Source organism: Antedon bifida, chromosome 10 (assembly GCF_963402885.1).
Source record: "Antedon bifida chromosome 10, ecAntBifi1.1, whole genome shotgun sequence".
Lineage (NCBI taxonomy): Eukaryota > Metazoa > Echinodermata > Crinoidea > Comatulida > Antedonidae > Antedon > Antedon bifida.
In genome coordinates, this window is record NC_136235.1 from 12503850 (window position 1) to 12515970 (window position 12121).

At 32.1% G+C, this 12121-nt stretch overlaps 2 protein-coding genes and 1 long non-coding RNA gene across 3 annotated transcripts; all 3 read right to left on the reverse strand.

Moving 5' to 3' along the window:
- Nucleotides 1-1287: 1287 nt before the first annotated feature.
- Nucleotides 1288-4838, reverse strand: LOC144853674 (alpha-2,8-sialyltransferase 8B-like). The gene is made up of 4 exons (XM_078711441.1): nucleotides 4664-4838; nucleotides 3026-3133; nucleotides 2217-2732; nucleotides 1288-1804 (listed from the first exon to the last, which is right to left on the reverse strand). Exons 1-4 carry the CDS (start codon nucleotides 4831-4833, stop codon nucleotides 1558-1560), a joined length of 1041 nt encoding a protein of 346 aa, XP_078567567.1. The 5' UTR covers nucleotides 4834-4838; the 3' UTR covers nucleotides 1288-1557.
- Nucleotides 4839-7245: 2407 nt separating this feature from the next.
- On the reverse strand, nucleotides 7246-8619 carry LOC144854456 (CMP-N-acetylneuraminate-poly-alpha-2,8-sialyltransferase-like). Its single transcript, XM_078712417.1, has 2 exons — nucleotides 8119-8619; nucleotides 7246-7653 (listed from the first exon to the last, which is right to left on the reverse strand). The coding sequence occupies exons 1-2, from the start codon at nucleotides 8559-8561 to the stop codon at nucleotides 7407-7409; spliced, it is 690 nt and encodes a 229-aa protein (XP_078568543.1). The 5' UTR covers nucleotides 8562-8619; the 3' UTR covers nucleotides 7246-7406.
- Nucleotides 8620-8940: 321 nt separating this feature from the next.
- On the reverse strand, nucleotides 8941-10420 carry LOC144853684 (uncharacterized). Its single transcript, XR_013614406.1, has 2 exons — nucleotides 10382-10420; nucleotides 8941-9045 (listed from the first exon to the last, which is right to left on the reverse strand). It is a non-coding gene; the product is annotated as an uncharacterized LOC144853684 (long non-coding RNA).
- Between the last annotated feature and the right edge of the window lie 1701 nt (nucleotides 10421-12121).

Below are 12121 nucleotides of genomic sequence, written 5' to 3' on the forward strand. Positions count from 1 at the left end.
TGGCGGAAATTAAATAATAGTATGTAAGTAACAGGCAAACGGGATACAGTAGGCCTAGTCTAGTAAGAATGCAAAGACTATATGCATTTTTTTCTTATTTTATCCGAGAGAAATAAGATTGAGTTTTAAATTAGACTTATTTTCTCTATGAATCAGTTAAACAAAGAAAATGAAATATTTAAACATGAGGGATTTCCTTAAATTCACCCTAAACTGTTGTAATGTAGGCCTCTGTTCACAGTGTCTTACAATCGTAAAGGCTGCTACACACCATCCATACAATACCAGGACGATAACGACCGTCGATACATTTCTTAAGGCCAACTCAGACAGCGTCATAAAACGAGGCCAGACGAGTCACCTCGTCGGGAAAAAATGTTTAAAATTCTTTCAACAACCTAAAAACTACTAGGCTACTGAATCTAGCATATGAGCGGGACAACATTATAGACAAAAAAGGTTTTTCAGTTTTACAAATCAATCTCCGTCATCCACCGCCTTCATATGAACATAAGCATAAATATACAAATTTGATATAAAACCCATATTTTCACGATATCTCTTAAAAATACCCAAATGAACACATTGCATTTTCAGTGTACCATGTATAACAGCTTCCACTCCTAAACTAATAATCCATTTATTTGTGACAAACCCTGTGTTTTCATACCCAATGAACACATTGAAAGTATTTCCAGAGATCACATACCATGTATAACAGGTGAAAACGTAATTTAATAATAATAATAATAATAATAATAATAATAAATGAAAATTTATATAGCGCCGGTATCCTCCACCCATGTGGACTCACTTGAGTGATTTTTGTTTAAAAAAATCATTTTTTTGGGGAAATTTAACCTTTCTATTGTTTTTATGAACCACGAACAATATTAACTAACATATTGACTAAAATGTATATGTGTAAGTTAGAGATATAGACTGTTAGTGGAGATGATCCGCTGATGGACTGGAATGAAATCAATAAACGTAGTACGGTACTATGCATACCGTAAACCTCGAAAAGAAGTCCTCCCTCGAAAAGTTGGTTTTATATATACTAATTTGCATATTTTGCTCATTTTCATATGGAGGCGGTGGATGACAGAAGGTTGATTTGTTGTGTGTGGTCAGGACAACATATATATTCATTTAAAACCGAAAACCATTTACCTACCATTTTGTCCCAGTTCAACATATTGTTGAACTAGACTCAGTAGCCTATACGACTGTATGGTGCAATACGACAGTACCGACAAATCAAGACGCTTCGGGTCTTGACGTACGACGATGTCTGATTGGGCCTTTACATAAAACAAAGAAATGTGAACATTTTTCATTCTAAATCTATAGGCCTACTTTATTTTACCAGATAACTTCAAATTTAAGGAATAAATTATTTTTATTTTATAAGAACCAAATCACACTGTATAAGATATATTTGTTAATACACCAGATAGTCGATAACGTTTATACTACTGTGGCATATATTAGGTTTGATTTCATTTTTAATTTCGTTTGTACTAAAACGTGTCAGAATAGAATAAACAATGGTTATTAATTACAATCGTCTGTTATCACTCTGATAACGCCTGTTTTGTTGAGTGTTGTTAATGTTTTATATTCACTGTTCATATCATGACTATTTTTAAACGAAAATTGATCGTAGTAATGGTAGGTTAATTGACGACCAGATGGTGATGTTGAATATGGATAAAATCCATAAAGAGTTATGTTTCTACAAAACGTTGCAGCAACAGAGAACATCATTAACCCGGATGAAACACGCTTGATATTCCAGAATCTATAGACAAAATAAACATGTATACTTAGACTACAACGCAGTATGAAGGATTGGATGAGTGCGAATTATGAAAAAGTGGACCAAAAAGAATCTGGAGATGGGTGTGAATTAATGTTTAGAGGTAGGCCTACCTGATCAATCTGGTGGTTGGGACGATGAGGTGCTAAAATTGTACAAATATGGAGCTATCGAAAACTGCACAGAGGTTTGAATTAATGCAAGTAGGCCCATAACAAATAAAAAAAAACAAAAATGTACGATAAAATGTGTTTAAGATATCGTGCTCATGTGCTATTTTTAAATTTTCTTTTCAGCTGGAAGTTTCCTTTGATCGACTGCCCGTTTCGCAGACAAATTTTTGTATATAATATCGTTGATGTATTGCTAAACTGAAAAAGATAGTTCCACTTACTCAGTGGTAGACAATGGCTTTGTAGGAAAACCGATTCGGAAAGGTATTGAATGATTTCTGATAAAAGTCGATAGCGCATAATATTGCATTTGACGAGAGCTTGGAGAAAAAACCCTTGAAAACCATAATATGGTATCATTCAATACTTTAAATTTCTTCAAATATGTAGGACGGCATGTAGCATTTTCAAAACAATTAGTTATTTTCTTGACTAATTCGCCATTAATGGACATCAAGCTTGTCTTTGTACCAACATCATTCTCAAAGCCTTCGGTTGGAGCCATGTTGTTTCTTATAACAAAGTCATGTTCGTCAATTTCTTTGCCACAATGACTATGTTTTAACACTCCTGAATTGCCTACAATAGCGCATGTGTCGTATGTCCCTAAAGGAGGAGAGTCTTTGGGACGGGTCTTTTTATTGTACCAATTTTTAAACATGTCACTATGTAAATTTCCATCATAAAGTAGAATACACAACTTGGCGTCAAACCGTTTATATTTCACGATCTTCTTTCTGTTGAAATAGAACAAAAATTGTTTTTGTAGGATGGTAGGCTACACTATTTCCATTCAATATTTCTGCAAAAATGTCTTAATATCCTATCACAAAATCATCATGCGCAGTTAGTTACATCTAAAATATTTGTTATTATTATTATTTTAGCAAATACTACATAATAAAATACGATGACAAAAAATGGTTACAATATGGATAAATGTTACAATATACAAGTCCGAAATACTTTTCTATTATTAGGCCTATAGGCCTATTTATAATTATACTATAATGTTTAGAAAATATCTTACTTGAACTTTGCAAGAGCTTGTTGGTTAATATGTCTACTGAACTTTTCTGAGAGACTTAGTTCCGTGTGTGTGCTAAAATTTGAATTGTTGACACCTACTACCAGCCTACTGAAAAAAGGGATAGATAGGCCTATGTGACTGATATAATCATCTTTAAACAAACGGCAAAAGTGGTGTTTATTTTTTGTTAATTAGGGAGAGATAGGAAGTTTGAATATTCAAATATCATGTATTAGGTTTGCAGTCTTATAGAAGTTTAATGTAGTAAACTTGAGTCGCTTATTTTCTACATCTCCTTATATACACAAATAAAATGAATACTAGTTACTGGATGGAATATAATAAATATGGGTAGGCCTATAAACTTGAAAAGGGGAAAGGACTGAAAAGGGGAAAGGACAACGATTTAATATAATAATAATCTATATGATGTAATACGGTACACATTAAAGCATTTTGGTAATCTACACATATCCTGTCAATGTGTGAGCACTACCGTAAGGTGTATATTGTATATTCTTAACATTGAATATTTCATTTCATTCCTTCGGCCTCAGAACGTAGATATTTCCTGTATTCCGTGAACAAGCAGGGTGTAACTAATAATATTCTTTCTTCAAATATTTTACCATGGACCAAAATTACAGGTGCATGATTATACAAATAATTAGTAATATATCTGATCTACAGTTCTGACAACTTTTAGCAAACTATTAAGGGATACAATTATACTAAACTAGCACTATAACAAGTTTAGGCTAGGAGGCATGCATTTTAGCAAATTTGCTAGCCCAACTAATAGTTCCATAGATATTGTGGGTTACAATCAATCTAATTTATATATATCTTTGTTAGACTAAAACAATCACGGGTAGACATTTTTTATTCGTTTTTTTTTTATTGATTTTTAAAACTAAAATGAAAAAAAAAAATAAATATCAGATACAGAAGAAAAGAAGCATTGTAGCTGAAAGACAAATGTTCCAAAGAACACGAGCGCCGTTGTTAAGCCATAGCTCCATGGTTAAACCATCAATACAATAAATACATCATTTCATGCATAGTTAACACATTGTTACGGTAGACAATAATACAATCTATGCCCGAGTTGAATAGGGGAAACAATGAATAACAACTCCAATTTCACATTTCTTTTGAGGCGTTTTCTTAGGAAGTAATGGCGACTGTATAGTGACTATATGGGGCGTTACTTTGGTGGAAACGCTTTAATAATGGGTTGGTTTTAATAAAAAAAAATTTCACAGAATACGCTTTCTATTAGTTAAACCTACTGTACTGTAATGATGTTTAGACAACTAGAAAAGCATTAGGAATGTGTATTAAAATTACAAATGAACATTTAATTACTCAGAGAGAATAAAAAAAGATAAGAAAAAGAAAGTATGTAATTGCAGGTGATGGAAAGAGTTGTAGAGGTTAATATAAGAATAAATCGTCAGAGATCGATGATAAGAAACAGAACGAAGTTATACCCAAATGCTCGTTATAATCGTATTTCCACGTTAAGGCTTTGTGCTAAATATCAACCGGATTTCCCTATTAGTATACGAAACCAAGTCAGTCTACCTTTCGGTATTATCACCTACTCAGTGTAAAATGGTAGGCTCTACCACTTACGTCATATTAAAAGCTACCGTTCTTCTTCCAGTGCCATTATCGCCCTTTTTCGAACGCGTATAAAAATGCTGCACGTTGCTAAAGCCTTGATTGGAAATAATACATATGATTAAAAATGAATAAACTGACAGAATAGATATAACACCTTTCAATAAATAATTAGTAGCCATTCTGTGATAAGTTCCGTCTCAGACTTTCGGGAAAATATAATCATCGGAAGGTTCAGACTACTGTATAATAGAAGGCGCTATAATACATAGATGGCGCTACTTAATAATAATAATATTAGTAATATAATAACAACAATTATTGCACAAAACGGCACGTTAAACAGAACAAGTATGGCACGCCAAATGTCATTTATTCAAGAGGGATCTTAGTTTTTAATAGAGATATCTTAGTTTTAAATAGAGATATCTCTATTAAGAATATAGATAAGATAAGATATAAGCCTAGATAAGATATCTCTATTGAAAATAAGATATCTCTATTTAAAACTAAGATACCTTAGTTTTAAATAGAGATATCTCTATTAATGGAGATATCTTAGTTTTAAATATCTTAGTTTCCGAATAAATGACAGCTTGGCGCGCCATAAACAAGTGTGAATGTACAGTAGCTTTAAGATGCGTTAAAGATGGGTTTGACTGAGTTATTACACATTCATACTCAGATCTAATTTAGTGATTTTGCTATCTAACACAAATGTTTCTTTGTAATCATTTTTCCTATTCAGTATCTCTTTGTTGTTTTTAATACATGTTGGAAAACATTACATCAAAGGCTTTTCGAGAAATCCACTTTGAAAAACAATTATACTTGAATGAGGTGAATAGGCCTATAGTATTTCACATCTCATTCACACTTGTTCCATTTCCATGGATAAATAACTATTTCACTAAATGGTACAGTGTGAATGTACTTTAATTCTACATTATAAATCAATTCGTTCTTTGTAACATGATTAGGTATAATGTAATCACCTCCTAGATCTTTGCTAATGGTTGAATACATTTAAAAACAAGACACGGTTTTTTTTATTGGTACGTGTATTGTATTGTCTTTGATGAATAAAAAGATATTAATAGAACTCTTAATTAACTGAAATACACTTTTCAATTTGTATTTAGTGTAGTTTCAGAAAAAAATGTATTAAATGTATAAATATATATACCGGTTACGGTAGCTAATTAATTGACTTAACGATGAAGAGTTACGACGAATGTGAATTGGTAGATTGTTCCAAGTGGCGGAAATTAAATAATAGTATGTAAGTAACAGGCAAACGGGATACAGTAGGCCTAGTCTAGTAAGAATGCAAAGACTATATGCATTTTTTTCTTATTTTATCCGAGAGAAATAAGATTGAGTTTTAAATTAGACTTATTTTCTCTATGAATCAGTTAAACAAAGAAAATGAAATATTTAAACATGAGGGATTTCCTTAAATTCACCCTAAACTGTTGTAATGTAGGCCTCTGTTCACAGTGTCTTACAATCGTAAAGGCTGCTACACACCATCCATACAATACCAGGACGATAACGACCGTCGATACATTTCTTAAGGCCAACTCAGACAGCGTCATAAAACGAGGCCAGACGAGTCACCTCGTCGGGAAAAAATTTAACATGTTTAAAATTCTTTCAACGACCTAAAAACTACTAGGCTACTGAATCTAGCATATGAGCGGAACAACATTATAGACAAAAAAGGTTTTTCAGTTTTACAAATCAATCTCCGTCATCCACCGCCTTCATATGAACATAAGCATAAATATACAAATTAGATATAAAACCCATATTTTCACGATATCTCTTAAAAATACCCAAATGAACACATTGCATTTTCAGTGTACCATATAACAGCTTCCACTCCTAAACTAATAATCCATTTATTTGTGACAAACCCTGTGTTTTCATACCCAATGAACACATTGAAAGTATTTCCAGAGATCACATACCATGTATAACAGGTGAAAACGTAATTTAAGTCACACTTGAGTGATTTTTGTTTAAAAAAATCACTTTTTTTGGGAAATTTAACCTTTCTATTGTTTTTATGAACCACGAACAATATTAATTAACATATTGACTAAAATGTATATGTGTAAGTTAGAGATATAGTCTGTTAGTGGAGATGATCCGCTGATGGACTGGAATGAAATCAATAAACGTAGTACGGTACTATGCATACCGTAAAACCTCGAAAAGAAGTCCTCCCTCGAAAAGTTGGTTTTATATAATATACTAATTTGCATATTTTGCTCATTTTCATATGGAGGCGGTGGATGACAGAAGGTTGATTTGTTGTGTGTGGTCAGGACAACATATATATTCATTTAAAACCGAAAACCATTTGCCTACCATTTTGTCCCAGTTCAACATATTGTTGAACTAGACTCAGTAGCCGACTGTATGGTGCAATACGACAGCACCGACAAATCAAGACGCTTCGGGTCTTGACGTACGACGATGTCTGATTGGGCCTTTACATAAAACAAAGAAATGTGAACAATTTTCATTCTAAATCTATAGTCCTACTTTATTTTACCAGATAACTTCAACTTTAAGGAATAAATTGTTTTCATTTGATAAGAACTAAATCACACTGTATAAGATATATTTTTAAATACACCAGATCGTCGATAACGTTTATACTACTGTGGTATATTCACTTTAGGTTTGATTTCATTTTTAATTTCGTTTGTACTAAAACGTGTCAGAATCGAATAAACAATGGTTATTAATTACAATCGTCTGTTATCACTCTGATAATGCCTGTTTTGTTGAGTGTTGTTAATGTTTTATATTCACTGTTCATATCATGACTATTTTTAAACGAAAATTGATCGTAGTAATGGTAGGTTAATTGACGACCAGATGGTGATGTTGAATATGGATAAAATCCATAAAGAGTTATGTTTCTACAAAACGTTGCAGCAACAGAGAACATAATTAACCCGGATGAAGCACGTCTGATCTTCCAGAACCTAGAATATAAATTAAAGTGCATTAGTATTACATGCTGATTCATCAGTAAGCCTTCATATAGCATTATAATATTACTGACTTTAACAAAAGTACTAATTATTCCATTGCCTAGAGTTCATGTCATTGGCCCACATCTAAACTTAGTGAAACTGAATGGAAGGAATGTATATAGGCCCTATTACGGTCAGGTTACAATGAAAGAGTGTCTATTTACTCGTTTGATACATTAAGAAATATTATATTTAAAAGACCATAAAATCATTTCGAGTTTTGAGGATATCTTCAAAATACTATATGAATCCAAAGGCAAATCACTGAATAAAATGGCAATGCTTTGAGTAACAGTGGCTGGATCATTTCAATGGGGAAATACAAATAAAATAACCAAAAAGCTCTCAATTAAAAGATAACGTAACATCAAGGAAGGAAATGTGGACCTTTCGGATGACACTAATCCTACTTACCCAGTTGTTGACATTTTTCCAGTAGGAAACCCGATTCGTAGAGGCAATGACACATTTTTGACAAATTCTGATAACTTATAATATTTTTTTTGACGGCTACTTGGAGAGAAAACTTTTGAAAACCATAGTATAGTATTCTTAGTAAGTCTTTTAAATTTCTTCAAATATGTAGGAAGACATGTAGCATTTTCGAGGCACATATTAATTTGACTGACTAAAGCACTGTTAATAGACATCAAGCTTGTCTTTGTACCAACATCATTCTCAAAGCCTTCGGTTGGAGCCATGTTGTTTCTTATAACAAAGTCATGTTCGTCAATTTCTTTGCCACAATGACTATGTTTTAACACTCCCGAATTGCCTACAATAGCGCATGTGTCGTATGTCCCTAAAGGAGGAGAGTCTTTGGGACGGGTCTTTTTATTGTACCAATTTTTAAACATGTCACTACGTAAATTTCCATCATAAAGTAGAATACACAACTTGGCGTCAAACCGCCTATATTTCACTATCTTCTGTCTGTTGAAATAGAACAAAAATTGTTTTTGTAGGATGGTAGGCTACACTATTTCCATTCAATATTTCTGCAAAAATGTCTTAATATCCTATCACAAAATCATCATGCGCAGTTAGTTACATCTAAAATATTTGTTATTATTATTATTATTTTAGCAAATATGCTATACTACATAATAAAATACGATGACAAAAAATGGTTACAATATGGATAAATGTTACAATATACAAGTCCGAAATACTTTTCTATTATTAGGCCTATAGGCCTATTTATAATTATACTATAATGTTTAGAAAATATCTTACTTGAACTTTGCAAGAGCTTGTTGGTTAATATGTCTACTGAACTTTTCTGAGATACTTAGTTCCGTGTGTGTGCTAAAATTTGAATTGTTGACACCTACTACCAGCCTACTGAAAAAAGGGATAGATAGGCCTATGTGACTGATATAATCATCTTTAAACAAACGGCAAAAGTGGTGTTTATTTTTTGTTAATTAGGGAGAGATAGGAAGTTTGAATATTCAAATATCATGTATTAGGTTTGCAGTCTTATAGAAGTTTAATGTAGTAAACTTGAGTCGCTTATTTTCTACATCTCCTTATATACACAAATAAAATGAATACTAGTTACTGGATGGAATATAATAAATATGGGTAGGCCTATAAACTTGAAAAGAGGAAAGGACTGAAAAGGGGAAAGGACTGAAAAGGGGAAAGGACTGAAAAGGGGAAAGGACAACGATTTAATATAATAATAGTCTATATGATGTAATACGGTACACATTAAAGCATTTTAGTAATCTACACATATCCTGTCAATGTGTGAGCACTACCGTAAGGTGTATATTGTATATTCTTAACATTGAATATTTTCATTTCATTCCTTCGGCCTCTTGGAATATGGAACCAGAACGTAGATATTTCCCGTATTCCGTGAACAAGCAGGTTGTAACTAATAATATTCTTTCTTCAAATATTTTACCATGGACCAAAATTACAGGTGCATGATTATACAAATAATTAGTAATATATCTGATCTACAGTTCTGACAACAACTTTTAGCAAACTATTAAGAGATACAATTATACTAAACTAGCACTATAACAAGTTTAGGCTATAGCTCCATGGTTAAACCATCAATACAATAAATACATCATTTCATGCATAGTTAACACATTGTTACGGTAGACAATAATACAATCTATGCCCGAGTTGAATAGGGGAAACAATGAATAACAACTCCAATTTCACATTTCTTTTGAGGCGTTTTCTTAGGAAGTAATGGCGACTGCATAGTGACTATGGGGCGTTACTTTGGTGGAAACGCTTTAATAATGGGTTGGTTTTAATAAATTTCCTTTTTTTTCACAGAATACGCTTTCTATTAGTTAAACCTACTGTACTGTAATGATGTTTAGACAACTAGAAAAGCATTAGGAATGTGTAGTAAAATTACAAATGAACAATTAATTACTCAGAGAGAATAAAAAAAGATAAGAAAAAGAAAGTATGTAATTGCAGGTGATGGAAAGAGTTGTAGAGGTTAATATAAGAATAAATCGTCAGAGATCGATGATAAGAAACAGAACGAAGTTATACCAAAATGCTCGTTATAATCGTATTTCCACGTTAAGGCTTTGTGCTAAATATCAACCGGATTTCCCTATTAGTATACGAAACCAAGTCAGTCTACCTTTCGGTATTATCACCTACTCAGTGTAAAATGGTAGGCTCTACCACTTACGTCATATTAAAAGCTACCGTTCTTCTTCCAGTGCCATTATCGCCCTTTTTCGAACGCGTATGCTGCACGTTGCTAAAGCCTTGATTGAAAATAATACATATGATTAAAAATGAATAAACTGACAGAATAGATATAACACCTTTCAATAAATAATTAGTAGCCATTCTGTGATAAGTCCCATCTCAGACTTTTGGAAAAATAAAATCATCGGAAGGTAGCCATTCTGTGATAAGTCCCATCTCAGACTTTTGGAAAAATAAAATCATCGGAAGGTTCAGACTACTGTATAATAGAAGGCGCTATAATACATAGATGGCGCTACTTAATAATAATAATAATAGTAATTATAATAACAACAATTATTGCACAAAACGGCACGTTAAACAGAATAAGTATGGCACGCCAAATGTCATTTATTCAAGAGGGATCTTAGTTTTTAATAGAGATATCTTAGTTTTAAATAGAGATATCTCTATTAAGAATATAGATAAGATAAGATATAAGCCTAGATAAGATATCTCTATTGAAAATAAGATATCTCTATTTAAAACTAAGATACCTTAGTTTTAAATAGAGATATCTCTATTAATGGAGATATCTTAGTTTTAAATATCTTAGTTTCCGAATAAATGACAGCTTGGCGCGCCATAAACAAGTGTGAATGTACAGTAGCTTTAAGATGCGTTAAAGATGGGTTTGACTGAGTTATTACACATTCATACTCAGATCTAATTTAGTGATTTTGCTATCTAACACAAATGTTTCTTTGTAATCATTTTTCCTATTCAGTATCTCTTTGTTGTTTTTGATACATGTTGGAAAACATTACATCAAAGGCTTTTCGATAAATCTACTTTGAAAAACAATTATACTTGAATGAGGTGAATAGGCCTATAGTATTTCACAGCTCATTCACACTTGTTCCATTTCCATGGATAAATAACTATTTCACTAAATGGTACAGTGTGAATGTACTTTAATTCTACCTTATAAATCAATTCGTTCTTTGTAACATGATTAGGTATAATGTAATCACCTCCTATTTGCTAATGGTTGAATACATTTAAAAACAAAATTGAATTCTAATTATTTTTTGTCTGCACAGCCAAACCGATACTCAACAATGGATATTGAATTATGAATGTTGACATACGGTACAATTCTATGATACCAGAAACAGATTGAAAGTATAGCGGTAATAATCTAGCCATTTATAATAACATGAATAGTACAGTACAAAACTGAATGTATTACAGCAATATACAATATGGACTGCTGAATTACATTAATGTCTACTATTTATTGTTATTATCTCTTTACCTTATTTCTTTAAACGGTTTTAATTTTTTTAATTATCTCAATGGTCTATGTAGTGGGCTTCCTGTCACAATCTCCTAGGGGTTTCTTCGAGATCCCTTTCATTTAGGCCTACATCAAATTCAGTACTCTTAATATTTGTCTAATTACACCAGACACGGTTTTTTTTATTGGTACGTGTATTGTATTGTCTTTGATGAATAAAAAGATATTAATAGAACTCTTAATTAACTGAAATACACTTTTCAATTTGTATTTAGTGTAGTTTCAGAAAAAAATGTATTAAATGTATAAATATATATACCGGTTACGGTAGCTAATTAATTGACTTGACGATGAAGAGTTACGACGAATGTGAATTGGTAGATTGTTCCAAGTGGCGGAAATTAAATAATAGTATGTAAGTAACAGGCAAACGGGATA